Source organism: Amblyomma americanum, chromosome 3, assembly GCF_052857255.1.
Source record: "Amblyomma americanum isolate KBUSLIRL-KWMA chromosome 3, ASM5285725v1, whole genome shotgun sequence".
In the NCBI taxonomy this organism is placed as follows: domain Eukaryota; kingdom Metazoa; phylum Arthropoda; class Arachnida; order Ixodida; family Ixodidae; genus Amblyomma; species Amblyomma americanum.
Window position 1 is genome coordinate 42430951 of NC_135499.1, and position 21508 is coordinate 42452458.

The 21508-nt window shown below is 47.8% G+C and overlaps 1 protein-coding gene across 6 annotated transcripts in view; it reads left to right on the top strand.

Moving 5' to 3' along the window:
- faf (ubiquitin carboxyl-terminal hydrolase-like faf) overlaps window positions 1-21508 on the top strand; it is a 255988-nt gene that overhangs the window by 206402 nt on the left and 28078 nt on the right. For all 6 annotated transcript variants that reach the window (XM_077657297.1, XM_077657293.1, XM_077657296.1 and 3 more), the window contains 4 exons: window positions 733-824; window positions 5555-5696; window positions 8330-8423; window positions 12363-12511. In XM_077657297.1, coding sequence (XP_077513423.1) covers window positions 733-824; window positions 5555-5696; window positions 8330-8423; window positions 12363-12511 — 477 coding nt within the window. The remainder of the gene's footprint in view (window positions 1-732; window positions 825-5554; window positions 5697-8329; window positions 8424-12362; window positions 12512-21508) is intronic.

Below are 21508 nucleotides of genomic sequence, written 5' to 3' on the forward strand. Positions count from 1 at the left end.
GTATTCATAACTGTGCGTCATAGAACACCATATATTTTTAGCGATGACAAAATTACAAAATATTAAACAAAAATGAGGCAGTGAGGCCTCATCTGCAGAACCATGTCCTAAAAGAAAAAGAACATGGCTGAAGTCACATGGCTTGGTGTCACGCCATCGGCAGTTCTGTACCCAGCTTCCAGTGAGGGACGTGGTGATGGCAACTGTCAACAGAGCCACGCCATAAATTGAGAACGCCGGTAGAGTTTTCGGTGCTGTAAATCTGGAGCAAGTCAGTAATAACGAGGTGCTTTTACTGTGGGTAAGCAAATAAATTGGGCACGTTATTCTGAAATGCTCAGTATTTTGAAATTCTTTCTAGTGAAATATTTTTATGTTTAAAGTATAGGCATCCTGGCAGGAGTTTTTTAAATTTCGTAAGTCTGATAAAACCGTTAATGTGAGGTTCGTAGTAATGAGGGTTTTACTTCGTAGTAAAGAAACTGCTTAGAGTTGTCAAATGCCCTTGGTAACTGCGGTCTGCCTTCCTTGGTAGCTTAGGATATTGTAAATATTGTGAATGAAAGCACTTTGTGCGTGGCTGACTTGTTCAGTTTCTTGTGCCTCAATTTTTGAAGCAACATGAAGTGTCTAGGCAAACATCAAATTTTCAATGTTTTGTGAAGATTGTGTGAGAGGGCACAGATGTCGAGAGGGTGCTGCCGCTCATGGCATGCTGTTTCACATGTGCAGACGCCCGAAGCAGAAGACCTGGCCATGGTGAGCGTACAGCTGGCATCCAAGTTCCTATTTCAGACTGCTTTCCATACCAAAAAGTCTCTTAGGTAAGAAGCTCCAGCTCTCTCTTTGGGCATTGCTATCGTGCACGGTGACTTCCCGCAAAGACGTGGCAGTTCTTTGAAATTCCGTTGTCATTGGATGCTGCCGCATTGCAGAAACTATAATCTTTCTTGTCTGCTTTAAACCATGGCACTGGCAATAGGGAAAGCTCTGTGGAAGAGTATGCCTGCATGCATTGCTCTGTCGGGCCATCTTTGTGGTGCAGTTTGTAATGCTCAAGAACATTTCCTAAGGCTTGTAATTAGGGGTGTTTGATATTCAAAATTTCGAATACGAATCGAATTTGTTTCATATTCGGTTCATATTCAATTTCGAGAAATGATATTCGTGAATTTCCGAATATTCGAAAATTCCCAAATACTCGGCAGCGATCGTATACCGTGCCGAATTTCGTAAATTTGATTGTGGCAAAAGCGAAATATTTGGGCAGATTATCTGAATATAAATTTTAAAGTTCTAGGAAAACAATATAAAGGCCCTGTTCTCTTTCTTCTCCACCGTTTACCGCGTGGACCGATCGCATTCCGAGGCAGCTAGGCTTGACCTTGTGCGCAATTTCGCAAGTGGGCTTTCCCACATACCACACGTGCGGCGAACAAGATGGGGGACGACCCGCTTCTAACAATTGCAGCGCGAAAGCGAGTTTATTTTTTTATCCTTCTGTAATATGTTATCTAATTAATGCTCACACCCATGACATTTGTTCTGCCACCTCAACTCTCTGAGTGTGACCACCACCATTTTGTTTTGGTCAACTATGCTATGGGCCCTGTCACACTAGCCCGACACGCCGCCGACGCCGACCCGACAAAGACACCAAAGATCGGCCAACCCGGTCGGCAGACCTTGTCTGTGGCAGACCAAGCTGTCACACTAGGCCGACAACGACACCAACACGTTTGACGACCAGATGTCTTCGTAGTGTGACATGCTTTGACGCCTGCGACGCCGACAAACACAGTCTGCCGACCGTGTCGACGCGAGATCGGTCGCCAAGCTAAAACATTCTTGAGACACGAACACGATTCCGCTGCTATAGTACTGTTTGTTTACGTTCATAACAAGCTATGGGATAGATGAATGTCCAAAAAGGTATCACTACTGAGTATCGTTGGCCAATGCCAAGGTGCTGGTTGAAGTGATAACTACGATACAGGCAAATTTCATCCTATAGCCGCCTGCTGCTGCTTTGTGCGGCTCGCCTGACGTCTGCTAGATTCGCTGCTGAAGCCGTCGAGGAAATCGAGCATAACTTTATTTTATTATGGGACAGGATGGCAGTAAAGGGGTGACTAGAAAAGTTCCTTTATTACTGCGCTGGCTAGTTCCAAAGCGCCCTGAGCTGCGGCATCGATGCGAAACCAGCTAGGCTTAGCGACGAGTACGGCAGCCGGGAAGCAGCGCAGTTCGTCGCCCTTGCGCTCCCACATTCGGCGTCGTTGCCGAAAGCGCGGCTGTTGCGCAGGCATGCTGTCGTTGCTCGCATATAACAGGCGGCCTTTCTGATAGCATGGCTGTTTTGTCTTTTTTGGTGCGAACGTATGTGAAGTAAACCGAGCCTGCTCGCCGGCAGGCCAGCCTGGATCCCATCCGCGGCTGTAATAAAAATCAGCTTAAGATTGTTTTTGACGTAAGCAATAAATGTTGAGACATAAAAATGTGACAAATGTATCATTTCTGAGGATCGTTGATCAACACCGAGTTGCTGGTAAAAGCAGCAACTTTGATACGAGCAAAACTTCTCGCCAGAATCGCCTCACAAGGTGCCGCTGGCCCGCCGTTGCGGTCCGGCTCGCCTGTCGCCCAAGCAGTCCGCTAGCTTCGCAGCCAAAGGTGTCGCGGAAATTGACCATAATTTTAGTTTATGATGCGATTATAGTGCTAACAGCAAAGCGATATTAAGAGATATTATAGCGCAGGCTACTCGCGAAGCGGCGTGTGCTGCGCCAGGCAGCAGCGCAGTTCGTCGCCTGGCGCGACCGCAGGCGGTGCCGTTGCCGAAATCTCGCTACTAGCGCAAGCATGCTTTGTCGCTGCTCGTGTATAGCAGGTGGTCTTTCTGATAATACGGCTATTTTGTCTTTTATGGTGCGAACTTCAACACCAAGCCAAGCAGTAATCAGACCGCTGCGAGTGGCAAAGCGTACGCTTTGAGCTCGAGTGCATGAGTCGAGCGGCGCAGCGATGCTTGCTGCTCTGTGTGCCCCTGCTTGCAGTGGGGCTGCAATTCGCAAGCAGCGACCGGTGCAGCGCGCCGGCCGAGTTTTCGCACATGGGTCGCCTGCTTTTTACTTCTGTCGCGAGTGTCACACTGCTGAGTGCTCCTTATCAGCACCTCAGAAAACAGTGACACGCTTTGTTCATGCCGTCGTGGGTATAGCATTAGCTTCGCATTCCAGAGGTTCCTAGTTCGAATCCACGTGGTCGAGAATTTCTTCTTTTTATTATTTTAGTTTTAAATAATCTCTCCCGTCTTGTTTACCCGCGAGCGACTGGATTTATTTTTCGAGCCATGCCTTTCTGACCCAGCAATAAGTTCCAGCAATAAGTATGGGCTGCACTCAATCTAGGTTCATAATCAGGAGTGTTGAGTTTAATTTACTATGGTGGGATTTATTTAAGAGTGAAAAATGAAGCGTCCCGGCCCATGAATTCGCATAGCAGGAAATGACAAAACAAGAGTGAGAACGAGAAAGGGCCAAGTCGGCGGGAGGTCTCGCACGCTGTCTCGCTAGTGTGACATGGGAGTTGGCGGACCATCGGCCAACTGCCGTCTTGTGGGAGACCTGGCGCCGACGCCGACAGTCGGCCGACTGTTTTCGTCGGCGCAGTGTGACATAGAGCCAGACATCACGACGACATGGTTTTGGCAGACCGAATCGGCCGACTGTTGGCCTAGTGTGACAGGCCCATATGCGGTAAAGCCTACTTGCGGAATTTCGCGTGAGGCTTCCGAAGGGGCGAGTCGAGGTGTCACAATAGGGCAAGCAATCCTGTAAAGATCCCGCCTATTTATTGCATGGTGCACTGTAACCCATGCTCCTCTTAAGTGGGCGTAACAGCAGGCGTGACAACGTTCCGAGGGCCCCTGTCACTAGATAAAAAAAAGAAAATAACCTAGCCACGTAGTTTTGGTTTCTGAGCTTCACCACTCGTGCGTGGCAATGGCAACTTTCGGCCCGCGCATTCGCCCGTAGTTCAATATCAGCACTGTGCCGCTTTCAGACGCTGACTGACGCGTCGCTGGTCAATTTTTTTTTCCTTTTTAGAAGCAGTCTCGTCATTCCGACGTCAATGTGCGTTCCCATATCGCTTACGTTCGCGATGTCTTCCAGCACGCCGAAACTCTGTGCTCGTCACATGATTGCAGGTGCTTGCACGATAGAGCCGCCTCATAAGACTACTGCATTTTCGGTAGTTTTTTGTTTTTTCGTGGCCGCGGGGCATTTTATAGATCGACCTTCGAATAACCCGGATATTTCTGTCGGTTTTTTGAACTCCGAATTAATGAGGTTTTACTAGCCATCATGTTATTTTTGTTTCCAGTCTTGTCATGTTATGGATTTCATTTTGCCTGACCACATTGCAGGTCAGATACTGTTATGCTGTTCAATTAAGTAGTATACATTTCTGCGCACATCATGATTTCTTTTTATACGGTGCTCAGGCAGTCTAGTTTCGTTTATTTCAGTTGCAAAGGCCATACACTATTTTGGAAAATATATGAGCAGCAATGTTCGCTTGTTTATCTTTTCTGAATTTATTTTTTGTGCTGACCAGATATTTGATATTCGAAGCCATTTTTTCTTCATATTCGTATTCGGAAATTTCAATATTTGCGCACCCCTACTTGTAATTAAACGCTGTAGTGGTTGAAGCGTTCAGGGAAAAATAGCACATTTAACCGAGCAAGAAGACAATTTGAGCAGTCAGTCAAAAGTGGCGTGGCAGCTGTCAAGTTTGAGGAGAACAATTTGTCATTCATGTTCCAGGTATAGTCAAAATTCATCACAGTAAACCTCTGTGTGTATAAACACTGTAGTGCCTTGTTCTAAAAGTTGCAGCATGTCCTTTATTTTTATTTCTACTAGTTGGTGTTGTTTAATGTTATAACCCCACCCCTTCCAGGTTTTGGTTTATTTCCAGCAAACCAAACAAGAACTCTTGTCACATGCAAAATCAGTTTAAGTGGCAGGCAAGCCAGGGCTTAAGTAGTAATGTCATGTGCCTAGTAAAAGCTGACAAGAGCAATGGTGCTTTCAATTACTCTGCAGAAAAGCTTGAAAGTCGAGACAGTGACTGCATAACATGGAACAGCAGCATAGCCTTTGCATGAGGGTTGAACAAAAAAAAAAATGAAGGTTTCGTAATGTGAGCATTGACACTAAGCACGTACTGGGTGCCTTTTTGCAAGGAGGATTGACCGCTGTAGCTCTGTTCAGATAAGTGAGCGAAATGGCATCCAAGCTGATTGTTACGTGACAGAATTCCTCTTTGTGGTTACTTTTTGCAGTTACCCGCTGCTGTTGCGCCCTCTCATAGATGGGCATCTGTAGCAGTGAAGTTGCCAGCACTATGAATACACAGTGTGTTTCTCTGCTGTTGTGCTCCCTTGGTTTTGAATGGCGACCCTCTTTTGGTGCTTACATTTCAAGTAAGCCCAGTGTGCCTGGAAGTAGGAACAATGTCCAACAGCACCCTTCCTTTGATGCAGGGGCTCGGCCTCGGACTGGTATGAGGTGCTGTGTGTGCACCTGCGGCACTCTCGCAATGTGCGGCTCTGGTTTGCGAACCAGGTGCTGTTTGCTCACCCACACCGGCTGGCTGAGTACCTGCTTGAGTGCCCTACCAATGAGGTGGGCCCCGTTTCTCATGCCTAACGGCTTCTTCCTTCCAGTTGCAGGGGGGTAAGGTCGAAAATCCAGTCGGTTGCTGGAGATGGGGACAGCTTCCAAGCTGAGCCTCACTTCGCTCATAAAACACCCTGGAACTCGCTTTTGAAGTAAAAATTCACTCGACTTAGTAGTTTTGTTGCGTGGTAGAAATTCAGGACACATCGAATTTTTCCGCACAGTGCTGGTAAGAGGTGCAGGAGAGTGGGTTCTGAAAAAAAGCATGATTAAGGGTGGCAGAGATTCCGATGGATTGATAGCTTATTAAGCTTTGCCCGTTTGCACTTTTCTGTGCCCATAAATATAGCTAGCCATGTGCTACATAAATGTGAATAGTGTAGATTTGTAGTCGTGCGTGCAGGTAGAAAGCAAGAACAGTAAGGTCACCTTTTTCGGTGCACTGTCTTCTAGGAGCAATTAACCATGCCTTGTACTCAGTTTGTTTGAATCAGTGGATGGAACATATATGCAGTGAATGTCAGGCCACTATGGTGCAAATGTTCAATTCTATTCTCTCGTTGCCCTCTGCCCATCAGTTTGACTCATTCCAGCAATAGCAAGGGCATGGGGCAGTTTAGGGCCAGAAGAATCAGAATGAAATGGAATTTGAATGAAAATTCCAGACACTCTTGCGAAATACACATTACACTTGAAATGTGCCTGTTTGTAGTGCACTGAGCACACGACTGTTTGAAGACAAACAGTGCCATGGATTTACAGAGGCAGTTCTAGTCCAGGCAAATCATCTTTTATACAGTATAATCTCATGTAAGCGCTGCACCCATGTGCAGCCCTTACATGCTCTGACATACCGCTATAATGTGTGAAGGGCACCCTAGCTGGCACTTAACTGGTTAACATTGTGCTCTTGCGGTGCTTTGCGGGAAAGCCAACATAACTGGTGCCCCAGAATTGCTGCAAGTGCCTGTGAAAAGGTCTCTTGGTTTCTCTTATAAGGATTCCCTTCACTGACTGAACTGTGCTGGCTTGCATGTGTTTTTGACGAAATTGTATATTACGAATTTCAACCATATTGAACTATTTTATATTTTTTTACCTGTTCGCTGTAGTGAGGTTTGACTGTACACTGTCAGTGTCCTGCCAGCATTTCACTACAGAATGGGAACTTCCTATTCCCATGATATTTTATTTATTTTTTTGTGGATTGCTACAACCATCACACTCAAGCTGATGACACTTAAAAGTAGGTTTGATCCCGGCTGCGGCAGTCGAATTTCGATGGAGGCGAAATTCTAGTGGCCTGTGTATTTTGTGATGTCAGTGTGCTTTAAAGAACCCCAGGTGGTCGAAATTTTCAGAACCCTTCACTACGGCGTCCCTCTTAGCCGGAGTATCTCTGTGACGGTAAACCCCCGTAAGCCCGAACTTAAAAGCTCTTTTGCCTCGTTATCCTGCAAATATCCATGTAACAGAGCTTCTAAGATACATTTTCATAGGAAAACTGTGACAGCAACATTTGATATGCTGGTAAACCACTCAGCCAACAGAGAAAATGGCGCTTTTTCGCATGCGCCGATCTTTCTTCTACTAGCTTGCGGCAGTGGTGGCGCGGGGCATGAAAATTGCCAGTAGTGGGAAGTTCACAAGGTCAACTGAGAAACCATGTGTGCTTTCATTCAGCAGCACTGATCGTCCGAGTGGACGCTGGTAGCGTCTGCACTCACAGCAGAGTTGTAGCCCATTTCTGCTGCCTGCGGGAAGCTCATCGGTAGTAACTGGCAGTGCTGAGAGGGGAAACTCTGCATACTGGAAATGAAAGGGCATTGCTGTTGCACTGGGCTCATCTGTGCAGGCTCACATCTCTGCAGAGATTGGTAGAGGTAGGGTGCGGGGCAGGGTGAGGGCTCGGTTTGAAAGGACAGGCACGTGCCGAGTAGCAGGGGGCAGAGTTAGATTGCCAGCCTGCACTTCAAACTCAACGGACACCTCAGCCCTCCTACAAAGTCTTGACAAACAGCATTCCCTAATCGGTGTGCAGCAGAAGCACATGTTGACACAGTTGTTAAGCAGCCATGCTTTGGCTTAAAATTGCTTTTTGCACACATTTTTCTCTTTGCCTGTACTCATTTGGGGCTCATCTGGCAATAAGAAGAGCTTGGGACTGCTAGGAGGATTTGGCAGTGTGCTTGTTGCCTATCTTTATTTTTGGCCCTAATAATAAAACTTCACTAAGAACAAAGTGAGGCAAAGCACACACATACACTGTGGCGTACTTGTACCCCACTTTTTTCGTGGTTTCTTGATTCGGTGGCCATGAACCAACGCCAAAATGTTTTGTTCTACTGTGTTTATAGCTCTTATGGCTGTAAATGCCACTGTGTGTGCGCCCACCCTAGAGTGCCTTGCGGATTGAGCGGATCTCCTACCTACAAGTGTCCTCCCATCAGAAGCCTACGCAGCAGCAGAATCACATTGAAAGCCACAATGGGAAGGCAGTGAATGTAAAAGCAAAATGTGCAACAACTAATTCTGGTGATTCAAATTTGGCACATCGTATGTTCACCCGTGCATTTCTTTTTGTCTTGCATTTTAAGCTCTTCTATCCACCCACACTCATCCGTCCTGTCACCACCCAGGTTCGGAGTGCCTTCGCCAAAATCGTGGTGTTCCTGGCTCATGCCTCGGCGAGGGACGGACCGTACACCCCACTCTTCCCTTGCGCTTCCTCCAGTGAGTACCCTGCACAACAGCCAGTGCCTCAACTGGCTGCGACAGTGCAGTGGTCTGCAAAGTCACCAAATTCAAAGCTGCTTTCGGTTCAAGTGCATCCTTGATTTAAACTGTGTCTAATTCATAGCTCGAGCAATTTTTCAGTTTCCTTTGAGTTCAGACTACCGTATACACTCAAACAAAGGCAGTGATCGTGTAAGGGTCGCTCTCCACAACTTTCCACCCGAAAATAAAAAAAAAAACTTTCAGGATGTTTATGAGTTGGTAATGCAAATGTTTGAACATTAGTTGAGGTGTGAAAGCAAAGAATTTTTCAAAAACACGCCAGCCTGCTAATTGCCCCACAACATCTTGGTGCACTGTCATGCTCACCAGGCGAGTCATTGCAGCTGTGGCTCTCACCGAAGCATAAACACTCCGTGCTGCTACTGACATGACAGTGTGTGGCGTGCTGCCAAGGTTGCCCATTGTATCAGGCACTCTATGCTGCAGACGTTGACAAGAGCGCAGACGTGAGGAACGAGCTAAGAACATAATGCTTAAGGTCAGCGAAAGGCAAGTGTGTTTCATAAGAGAACTTTTTGTTGGGCAACTTGGTAGCTGGTCATTGTAAATATTTAAAAGCAACAGGTGTCTCTGTCTTCTCTTGTGCATATGTGTTTTTTGGCACCTTTAAATGTTTACAATCAATTGCATTTCACGTCTATAATTATCCTCACCGAACATGTTCGACAGGGAGCTACAAACAGCACATTAACCTAACATCATAACTGAGGCCCCCTAGTTTCCCGAGATTTCAAAATCACGGATTTAGGTATCTTTTTGGAATTATGTGTTAACAGTCACTTTCTCATTTTTCATGCCATTGCTATAATAGACGGAGCAGCATTATGATGGAAAAATTACCATTTTAGCTTATTTATATGAATATAGCGCGAGATAGAAGTTTGAGAAATGAGGAGAATTTTAAAATGTTATTGCAGTTATAATGCAATCTCAAACTATTTACACCAACAATAGGCCGAGGGTCCTCCAAAGGAACGCAGATGGCACGCAGAGATATAGAAGAGGTGAACACATGGTCGACTTCATTTACGAGGCACTGCTTTGGATGCGTGTGCCAAAGTAGAGGGAACCAAAGTACTTTAATGCACGCAGCTCCCCACGCAGCAGCAGCCAGCTGTGCTGTAATTTGAATGGGGTTATTCTGTGTGTGGTGTACTGGTAACAGGATTAGACCTCTTACAGTAGGCAATGACTCCAAAGATGCAATGCAGACTAGGCCTAGAGACACGACTGGTGCACTGCCACTACACCGGCAGGTGGTATCTTGCTTCAAGAAGCTTGTCTCTAGCATGGGTTCAGTAATTGACTGTAATATGAAAGTACAGTCGTTTTCTGTAAACCTTACAACAGTTATGTGAGCAGAAAAGCAGGCAAAGGGCCTTGTATTGACAGCCGTGGGTCTCGCGTGCGAAGCACCATTTCAAACTGCCAACGAAACCGTGCTAAATTCCCCCCTTAAATTCATTTCTGTCCACGTTCATTCATATTCAGAGCAACTCTGGGTGGTGTTACACTTGATCTACTAGCTTGACTTATAGGGAGCGGTTCCTGCTAGTACCGTATTTACTCGCATAATGCTTGCACTCGCGTAATGCTCGCACCCCCCACATTGGCTATCAAAAATTGCAAAATTTTTTTTTCCCCGCATAATCATCGCACCCCCAAAATTACTGCCGCGAGCCGTCTGCTTGTCGTAGCGATAGCTATCTATTGACTGCGGCCACAACTAACTGCCATGGTTGGGCGCGCGTGCTACTAGGCGGCGGTACTGTGCTATCATCCGCTGCCACCGCCGCTACCGCTCATTCACTCACCACCGCTACGCCATTTTGCGATGGTGTCTCCAGCTCTCCGGTGTCTCGTAGGCCTCGTTTGCCTTGTTTGCGTGTTGCACCGTGCTCTTTGTGCCGCTTCGCCATGGGACGCTACGCAAGCTACACAGCTGCTTTTAAGCTAAAAGCTATTGAGTATGCGTTGGAACATGGCAACTGCGCCGCCAGCAGACACTTCGGCATCAACGAGTTTTGCGTCCGGTATTGGAGACGGCGGCACGACGAACTCAAGACGACTGGTAAGACGCGCCGGGCCTTCCGTGGACCGAAGACTGGGAAATTTCCTGCCGTTGAATCCTCTTTACTGGAATATATCAAGGCTCGACGAGCGGATGGGTGTGCTGTGTCGATTGATTTGATACGGAACCAGGCACTCGTAATCGCAAGAAAGGAGGGCATCCCGGTGCAAGACTTCCGCGCTAGTAACGGGTGGGCCACACGATTTATGCGGCGCAATGGACTCTCGCTCAGGAGGCGAACGACGCTTTGCCAGCGCCTGCCCGCAGCCTATGAAGAGAAAATAGTGGACTTCCATCGATTTGTTATCAGGATCCGGCAGGAGAAAAACTTCTTGCTCTCCCAGATAGGGAACGCGGACCAAACTCCGCTGAATTTCGATATGCCCAGCAGCAGGACAGTCGAACAGACAGGCGCTCGGACTGTGCACGTCAGGACTACAGGTGCCGAAAAACAGAGGTGCACGGTCATGCTAGGCGTGACGGCGGACGGGCGGAAGCTCCCACCGTACGTCATATTCAAGCGGAAGACCCTCCCGAAAGGAAAGCTCCCCCCTGGTATACACGTGCGCGTCCAAGAAAAGGGGTGGATGACCGCAGACCTTATGGTGGACTGGGTGAAGACTGTGTGGGGTTGGCGACCGGGAGCGCTTCTTTTTCCGTCGCTCCTCGTGCTTGATAGCTTTCGGGGCCATCTTCAAGAGTTAGTTCGGGCGAAGTTCAAGGAACTGCGCACGGACCTAGCTGTTATACCCGGCGGCCTCACATCAATGCTACAGCCTCTTGACGTATCTTTGAACAAGCCATTTAAAGATAACGTCCGGAGGCTGTACGCAGAATGGATGGCCGAAGGTGAACATGCTCTGACGCCGGGCGGCAAGATCAAAAGACCGTCCGTGGAGCTGTTGTGCAGCTGGGTATCAGAGGCATGGGGGATGATTGACGTAAACATGGTGGCCAGAAGCTTCAAGAAAACTGGAATTTCGAACGCCCTGGATGCGACCGAGGACCACCTGGTGTGGGACGACGAAGAAGCATCGGAAGATGAAGAAACCATCGATTTCAGTGTCGACACGGACTCTGATGAAGAGTAGAATTGCCTGCAGGACGTACGCAACGCGAGTAGTGACGGGGAGGTTGCGCGCGGCAAATAAAGTGCTTTAGCAGCTTGAGCTTACGTTCACCTTGTACTTTCATAATGAAGGTAAGTTACGCTTGAAAGTAATGTTTTCATTATATTTACAATTGCGGACCTGACAATCCTGATCTTGCACCCATTCATCTTTGCATTTAACACTCCGAAACATTTGCTTGAAAATTTTCCCCGCATAATTATCGCACCCCCAAACTTTGCGTTGATTTTCAGGGAAAAAAAGTGCGAGGATTACGCGAGTAAATACGGTAGTCGTGTCATCCTAAATTTCAATGCATTAGCCCCACAAAGTGTCCCATAGGCCCACACTAGACAGTCTTAGAACACTGGTCGTCGGGGGGGGGGGGGGGGGGGGGGGGGGGGGGGGGCACATAAGCAGGTTCTACCGTAGTTGAGAAGTATGTGGTGGACAAAGGCTGTTTTCCTTCAAGGGCCACACACACACACCATAGAAACATGGCAAAAAAAGTGCGACCCTTACACAAGTGTGTACGGTACTGAGGTACTGTGAAGTGACTGTCCATTTTTCTGTTCTACTTTTTTCTCGAGAGCTTGAAAAACTCGTGCACGAGTTTTATTTTTGGTGGTGGCGCACCAAAGCCCACACGATTGTGGTGTCTCTGGTGTGACAGTGGCGTTGCCCCTGTTGCAGGCCTGCTGTCGAGCCCCAACGCCACCCTGTCGGACCACCTACTGGTGGCGGTGCTCTCCCTGGTCAACAAGGAGGTGTCCGAGCATGGCCGACACTTGGCCCAGTACTTTGGCTTTTTCTACATGTACGCCTGCTACGGAGTGGCTGAGGTACGCGCGCAACCTTCTCCCGCCCTCGCACTGTGAGCACAGGAACCCAGGGTCGCGTGCTGAAATTGGCAGCCTAGGGTACCAATCAGTTTTCATGCCTTTGAAATCGGCTCCTTTTCAGTATTGTGACTTATTAGAAGCACTGTTAGAATGCCGCCACACATCAATAATCAACGAGTGAATGGTCTTGGGCCATCCCCGCAACAGCTAATCATTTTACCTCTGAGCTGGGCTTGCTCTGTACTCCCGACAACATTTTGTGTGCTGAGAAAACAGCCATCACACCTTAACGGCAGTGTTACGAATTATGTGTCTCATGCACAGGCGCTTGCAGTACACCATTTCTTCTCCAGGCTGGCAAGACTTGTTGAGTTGGGCATACTAACCATTGTATGCAAATTGAATTATTTGTGCTTAGCACACTTTTATTTGACATTATACACTCGAACACGGATATATCGAACCCACATATATCGAATTATTGTCTGTATTGAACTCGTAAATTATCCCCCTGAAAATTCTGTGTAAAAGTATAGAAATTCGTACGTTTATATTATCGAACGATATTTTTACCCGCCATTGGATATATAGAACGCCGCGCGATCTCTGCACTCGCTGCACCCGCGAGCTCCGCACCTCCCCCAAAAGGCTCGGAAAATGTGAGAGCGAGGGGGAGGGAGGCTCGGACTGTACTCCCGCTGTGCACGCTCTCCGACTTGTGGAACAGCTTTTTTTTTCTCTCTCCCAATGTCTCTCATCCTTCCCCCGCGTAACCCTAGTGATCGGCTCGGAAAAGGTAGCCAGGAACGAAGGCTCCGGCGGCCTCCTCCTTTTGCCTTTTTTTTTTCTTGTTGCTTTTTCACGAGTTTTGCTGAGCCAACCACAGCTCGTGCCTTTCGTACGTCGCTGTCGCCCTCGGAGGTGGCCATCGCGAGCGCTTTGTTGGCGGAGGCTGCGCACGTTCTTGTGTTTCGTGTTCAGTATTGTTTTGCGTGCGTCTCGCGACACGTGTGACTGGATCGTGGTGAGCTGACGCGGAAGCAATGGCCGCAGCAAGCACAAGCAGCGTCAAGAAGCGAAGCGCAACAACCTGTATTTTGTGACAAAGCTGAAAGCCATTCAGTGTGTTGAGGCGGGCGAGAAAAGTGCGACGGTGGCAGACGACTTCGGGATTCCTGTGAGCACTCTAAGCACTTTGTTAAAAAACAAGGCGGGCATAAAGGCGAAAGCGGCGGAGCAACGAACGTCGGGAGCTTGTCGTGTGCGTGCTCCTGCCCACGAGAAAGTTGAAAAGGCTCTCTATGCGTGGTTTTTAGAGGTGCGGGCTAAGAACATTCCGGTGGATGGCCCAATGCTAATGGCTAAAGCCAAATGGTTTGCCGCTGCACTCGGTGATGACAACTTCGCCGACAACACAGGGTGGCTGCAGAGGTTTAAGAACCGCCATAAGATAGTTGGCAAAACCATTTCTGGGGAAAGCGGAGCCGTCATCAGCCAGGATATCCAGCAGTGGATTTCGAAGGAATGGCCGGAAATTTGCGCGAAGTTTTCACCCGCGCAAATCTTCAACGCCGACGAGACCGGGTTGTTTTGGCAGATGCTGCCCAGCAAGACGCTCGACGTCCGGGGCAGCACGTGTCACGGGGGCAAAATGAGCAAAGTCCGCGTGAGCGTTCTGCTCGCTGCTAACATGGATGGCTCTCAAAAGCTCCAGCCCTTTGTGATCGGCAAAGCAAGGGCACCGCGCTGCTTCAAAAACTGTAAGCAGCTCCCCGTTCGCTACGCCTTCAATAAGAAGGCGTGGATGACGCGTCAGCTGTTTACAGAATGGCTGCAAGCGTGGGACGCCGAACTGGGCAAGTCGGGGCGTCACGCTTGCCTTCTCGTCGATAATTGCTCGGCCCATCACACCACCTGCGAGCTCGAAAACATCGCGCTCAAGTTGCTGCCGGCGAACACGACAACGAAGTTGCAGCCGCTCGACCAGGGCATCATTAAGTCGTTCAAAGTCGGCTACAGGAGGCGACTCATTGATAGGCTTTTGGTGAACCTCCGCATGGGCACCGAGCTTAAGGTTGACCTGCTGGGGGCCATTCAAATGATGACGGGCGCCTGGAGAGACGTGAAGCAGGATACCGTGGCCAACTGCTTCCGGAAGGCAGGCCTCGTGACGGCCAAACTTCCCGAAACCTGCGAAGACTGCGACGGCGACAACGAGCGCATGGATGACGCGTTCCGCGAGTTGTCGTCCCTTTTCCCGGCTGCTGTTCCAGCCGAAGTGTCTGCTGACGATTTTGTGAACGTTGACAGCAGTGTTCAGGCTGTTGCGAGCCTCGCCGACGAGGACATTGTAGCTGCAGTCGCAGGGACCCAGGCCGACAGCTCGAGTGGCGACAAAGATCGTCCGGACGAGGGGGCGGCTACACGCTCGTACTCCACCACTGAAGTGGCGGCCGCATTCAGCTTGATTCGCCGTTGTTGCGGCGACATGGAAGGAACCGGGCTTTCGCACCTGAACAGCCTCGATAAGATCGAGGTTGGCGTCTTTAATTTCATTTGCAAGGCGAAGAAGCAGACCAACATAAGCGATTTTTTTTTTCACGTAAATAAAGCATTACGTTGCGCCGTGTGTGCGGAAATAGTTGTCATTCTTGAATGCTCCGATCGGTAGGTCATCGTCCGCCACAGGTAAAGTCTCTGGGCCTGTATTTTTTTATATCGAATTTTTAATATATCGAATTAATTCGCGATCCCCTTAGAGTTCGATATATCCGTGTTCGACTGTATTCATGATGATTTCAATCAGGCCAGTTGAAGAGAGTGTCGAGAAAAAATTGGTCGACGATTACACTTCCCGGCTGCAGTATTTGAAGCAAAGGCGACAAGGAACATGCGGAACATTCAGCGCCAAAGGGAGGTGGCTCTGGGTTTCGGCTTGGGCACAGCACAAACCTCTCCTCGTGCAAACGGATGACGGTGTGCGTTACTCTGGCTGTAGCTGCAGAGCTAGTCTTCTGACTGCCACCATACTTTCTTCCTTGCACTCTCTTCGCTATCGCTGTATATATATACAGTTGAACCTCAATATAACGAAGTAGTACTTTTCGGGGAAAAATTTCGTTATATCACGACCTTCGTTTTAACAAGGTTTTTGTCTTCCAGTGCCGTTAATGAAATTGTACATTCAAACAACAATCGTTGTTCTGTTTTATTCCGCTCACGTGCGTTTGTGACGATATTACAACCGATTTTAGAAGAAATGACAAGCAAATAGAGCGGCAAGAGTAGTTCAGTCAAGCTTCGTTATCTCGAAATAGCACATCTCAAATTATTGCCTTAGTTGAAATTTTCTGTAGAGTCGAGCTGCTGCCCGCGGCGCCGTGCATTTTGTTGCCCATTACGTTACAGTATTTTCTCAGCGAATTGCGGGTATCTCAAAATCTTGAATGAGATATGGAGATAATGCCGCAAGTGAAAAATTAAAGCGAGCTTCACGTGTTGCTGCGAAGACGTGCCACGAAGCGTGTGGCATCACTGAAAACGAAACCAAGCGGCGCGGAAATCTATTAATGGCGTCAAGCAACACTGCACTCCATCACATGCTCTCACGGACTGATGGGAATGGGACGTGCAAGTAGGAGGCCCCGCAAAATAGCGTAAGTAGTTAGGCTGGCTTTGTGCACCGCATGCGGGGCGGGACGTGATTTACTGTCACCTGGAACTTCACAGGACGGGGCGTAGCGGAGGGCTCCGAAAATTACGGCCACATGGGGTTTAACCGGCGCTGCTTCACGCAGTACACAGGCGCCTTGCATTTCGCCTCCATCGAAACGCAGCCGCCGCGTTATCTGGATCAGCAGTCCAGCGCCGTGACCACCAAGCCACCGCGACCGGGCGAGATTGACGCGAGTTCAGAAAGTAAGCATAGCTCAAAAACGAAGAACCTTTATTCTCAAATCTTTGCAAAAGGCAAGTGACTTCATGACTGCATCAAATCACTTCATGATGCAGTCATGAAGTCAGTTATTTTTGCCTGACGTTTGCTCATGAGCGTCGGCGTAATGAGGTGTTCGTAGGCGGCTACCGCTACCAATGCTTGTTCATGTTCTTGCACGCCGGCCTAACTCCGCAAAATGTCAAAGGAATTGAGCACTTCTGTTACTGTAGGCGTCTGCGTTGCCTCCTCGGTGTCGTCACCGTCCTCTACAACGGTTTTTTCTTGAACGCTTTCAATTACTGTGGTGTCGTCCAATTCTTCTGTTGTGACAGCATATTCATCACTGGTGATGAAGTCTGTAAGGCTTACATCCTCGGGAATGCCGCCTTCCTCGCTCAGCTGCTGCCATGCATCAGTGAAATCTTACTGTGCAGGCGCCTCTCCTTCGCTCGCTTCATCGTTGTCTGCCGCATCCAATGAGTCGCACACAGCTTTTATGCCAGCCTTTCTAAAGCAGTTTACAATAGTTTCCTTGCTCGTAGACTGCCAGGACGCAGATAGCATTTCTATGCCCATAAACACGTCAATCTTGGTGTCGTGTTTAAGGGGGGACGCGGGTCTTTGGGACCAAAAAATCGCGAAAAAATCGACTTTTCAATTTGGTCATAGTTGGATAAGTCTCATCATTTTCCATCTTAATTTCAAGTTTCATGGCTGAATACCGCATAGTTTACGAGAAATTGACACGCAAAGATGCAATTTTGACAAGAGAGCTCGCGAAAATAGGTTAGAAAATGCCCGTTTTGCGTTGCGTGTCGCGTCAAATGTGGCCGGCGCAGCTAGGCGATTTTGGACTCGTTTGAAAGAGCAACTCCTCAGCTTTCTTTCCCGCCAGAATGAAAGGTCTACTGCAATTGGTCACCGAGAAAAAGACAGAAAACAAAATATAAAATGCGGCAATGCTATTGGCTGTTGGGCACCATGTGGTGAAATTCAAGCGCCTCATTGGCCGGCGCCATTTTTTTGAACGCTCCGCGTTTGTCCTGTGACGCCATTTTGAAAAAGACCACCGTGGCTTGAAACCGTATCGGAAGTTCGTAGCGCGCATAACTTTGGGAAAAAACGTAAAAAAGGCCGCAGAAAGCAAGCGGAAGACACAAGTTCGTCGGCAGTGATGTCAACCAGCAGCAGCGGAGCGCCTGAGCGTGAACTGGCGGATAACGCGACCTTGGCAGCCGTTCCGGCGTTCGTCCCGAGCGCGGTGCATGTCGCGGCTGCAGAGGATGACGGAGAGCTGGAGGATGGTTTTACTTAAAAGTGATCGGAAGAGAGATAAGGGAATAACGAGGCACAGGAGTGCAATTCGGCGGTCGTGATAAGCACTTGTTTACCAGCTTCGGCATCCGCCTTCGACACGGAGCAAATTGCGGGCTTGGGTGAGATTGGCAGCAGCGGGTCAGATTAGACAGATTTCTGCCCAGCGCTGATCGCGAGGATTGCGAAGCACGCCGATGATAAAATCGCCAGTTTGGCAGCAATTTCTGCAACCTAGCGCAAGATGTGGACGCTAGCGAACGAGCGTGTAGACGCCAACCCTCCATTGCCTGCGGAGCTACCGATGTGGTCGTAGATTTGGTGGCGATCGACAGACTGCTTCACAATACAGTGTGCACCCTCGAAATCATTTTTGCAGCTTGCTAAGCGGCGGCAACGGCAAAAATGTGATTCAGACTATTCACTATGCGCCTTCTAAGCTGTTTGTTTTGTAAAATTAAGCACTGTAATGTGCTTACACAGCTTCAAAATGTTTGATTTCGTTTTTTGCGTTATTCTCAGTTTCATTTTCTGCACCACCCTACACACTGCTGACAAGCTTTTCCTGGCTTTGGTTCGCGCGATTTTCACCATTCTTGTTTTATTTGAAGGCTGAATGATTGGACCTTGCAATAAAACCATTAACAGCACTTTTAATAAAATGTGAAAATATTAAACGGCATAAATAAAAATCACCTTTTTCCTCGCCACTTTTATGTGAAATTCAAAACATTGTAACTTTGGTTACAGAATGGTTAAAACACCAAAAGTAACGTTATTGCAAGCATTAATAATAGTAGAATCCACTGGTATAAAAATTATTTGAATCTGAGTAGCCAATTTTTTCAAAAAGTTGTCAGAATAATTTTACAGAAATTCCTGAATTAATAATAAATGACATAATATACACAAAAATGGACACCATATTTGAAATCAGCACACTTATATACATAATAGCTGAAGCTTTCATTATGCTAAGTCCAATATTAAAAAAATTTTTCTCTAAGACCCTCTTTTTCCCTTAAGGCGCATGTTGAGCAAAATCCTCTCGATCATGCGCTTCTTGTAAGCACACTTTACGCTGTTTATTACACCTTGATCCAATGGCTGGATTAGGGATGTGCAACTTGCGGGAAGAAATTTCAGCTCGACGTTTGACAGCTCCACGTCAATGTAGTGCGCTGAACAGTTGTCCAGAAGGCAGATTTTTCCCTTCTGCTGCCCCATTTCCTTATCCAGCTCTTTAAGCCAGTCGCTGAACAGGGCTCGTGTCATCCAAGCCTTTGCGTTGCTGACGTACTTGACGGGCATCGACCATCCAATGAAACAACGTGGACTTCCACTAACTCCGATGACCTGCAGCTTGCGTTTATCCGTTCCATCCATGTTCGCACATAGCAACACAGTTAGTCGTTGCTTGCTCTGCTTGCCGCCATGGCAACGTTCATTTTTCAGAGCCAGGGTCTTCTTCGGCAAAAGGCGATAGAATAATGCCGTTTCATCGGCGTTATAAATGTCCGCGATGTCATAGCGGGCGAGAATGCCTGGAACGTGGTCACGAAGCCAACCAGCAGCTCCAATGGCATTCACTTCCGCACTTTCACCGCTCATTACTTTGCCAATGATATTGTGGCGCTCTTTAAAACGTTGTAGCCACCCGCTGCTAGCCTTGAATTCGTCACACCCAAGCACACTTGCAAAGTCCAGGTCTTTCTGTTGAAGTATGGCACCACTCAGAAGCATGTTCTTTGCGCGCATTTCCATGAACCACATGAATGTGGCTTTCTCCACGTCGTGGTACGTAGTCGCTTTCAGCTTCTTCCTTGTCCCACTCAGGCCGCTGTCGCTGACAACGCACAATATGTTGTCCTTCGCCCTTAAAATGGTCGAAAGGGTACTCAGCGTTATATCGTACCTGTTCGCCACTTTCTTCTCCTTCTCGCCGGCGGCTACTTCTTTGATCATTTTCTCTTTGAGATCAAGAGGCAGCACTTTTCTCTTCCGGGGCGCACCACTTATTGTTGCACAAAAGAGCACCACAATCAGAGAAAGAAATGACTTCTTGTGGCAGCGTGCCTTCCTGTGCCAACGAACGAGAGACGCTCTAGGTTTTGATTGGATTGGATTGACAATGTTGCTCTAGACTTCGAAACGTCAGAGAGGGCACTATTTAAACGTCTGTGCGCCCGGGGCGCTGCAGTGGTGTAACATTTTCCTCTACTAACATGTTTCTTACAAAATAAAATTTGAATATAGTACTTCATAAAGTGGCGGAGTTTTTCCAAAATAGTTTTTCTGTGCTCCCAAAAACTTCGTTGCATCGAAACTGCAGCACGGAACCACTTCGTTAAATCGACGAAAAAACATGCATTTCAATGGAAGCAAGAAACTGAAACAAAAAAAGTTTGTTCAATCGTGAACTTCGTTCTATCGAGGTTCGTTATATCGAGGTTCACCTGTATATCTTTTGCTGCATTCCGTGTTCGCTGTCTTTCATCCTTTGCTGTGCTGCTCGCTCGCTCTGCCAATTACGCCAAGGCTGACAGCGCCAGTGAGGGACACCATTCAACCCAGAAACGGACGCTGCAGAGCTGCGCTCTAAAAGGGGAACACAAAAATGCCCACATGGTTTGCGTTTTTCAGCTTGGGATTCCATGTACACTGAGTTGAGGCATAACAAGAAAAAGCTGCATTCACCTGTTGCCGCCTATTCTGTGCTCTGCTTTAGATCACTAGCCAAGCTTGCATTGGGTATATTTTAATACATTTCAGTGTCTCAGTTTGTTCTCTCATATTGGCAATGGCAACATGTGCACTTTGATTATTCGTAGGGGTGTGCGAATATTGAAATTTTCGAATACGAATTGAATACGAATATGAAGAAAAAATGGCTTCGAATATCGAATATCTGTTCAGTACAAAAAAAATTTCAGAAAACGATGAGCAAGCAAACGTTGTTGCCCTTATTTTTTTTTCAAAATAGTGTATGGTTTTTGCAACTAAAATAAACAAAACTAGACTGCTTCAGTACCATATAAAAAACATGATGTGCACAGAAATGTATACTACTTGATTAGACAGCATAACAGTATCCAAACTATAATGAGGTCATGCAAAACAAAATCCATAAAATTACAAGACTGGCAACAAAAAAATAACACGATGACTATTAAACCTCATTCATTCGGAGTTCAAGGGACCGGAAGAAATGCCCAGTTCATTTGAAGGCCTCTGTTAATAAAATTACCCGTGCCCCACCCCCGAAAAAAAAAAAATGCTCCCGAAAATGCTAAAGACGCTGTAAGGCCTTATGAGGCGGCTCCATCGCACTAGTGCATGTAAGCCCGTGACAAGCCACCCGTTTTGGAGTGCTGGAAGAACAACACAAATGCAAGCAAGGGGCTGGGGAACACACACCGGCGTCGGAGCGGCGAGGCGGCTTATAAAAAGGAAAAAGATATAAGCCGCGCGGAGCTGGGATTGGACTATCGGCGACTGCACGGGCCGACATTTGAAGTTGCCGCGGGGCAGCAGTGAAGCTCAGAAACCGAAACTACGCAGCCAGGCTATTTTCTTGCCCTAGCGACAGAGGCCTTCCGATTGTTGCCACGCCTGCCGTTACGCCCGCTAAAGAGGTGTGCAGGTTACAATGCACCATGCAACAGGCGGGATTTTAACAGGATCGCTTGCCCTATTGTGACTACTCGACGCGCCCCTTCAGGAGGATCCCGCGGCATTCCGCAAGG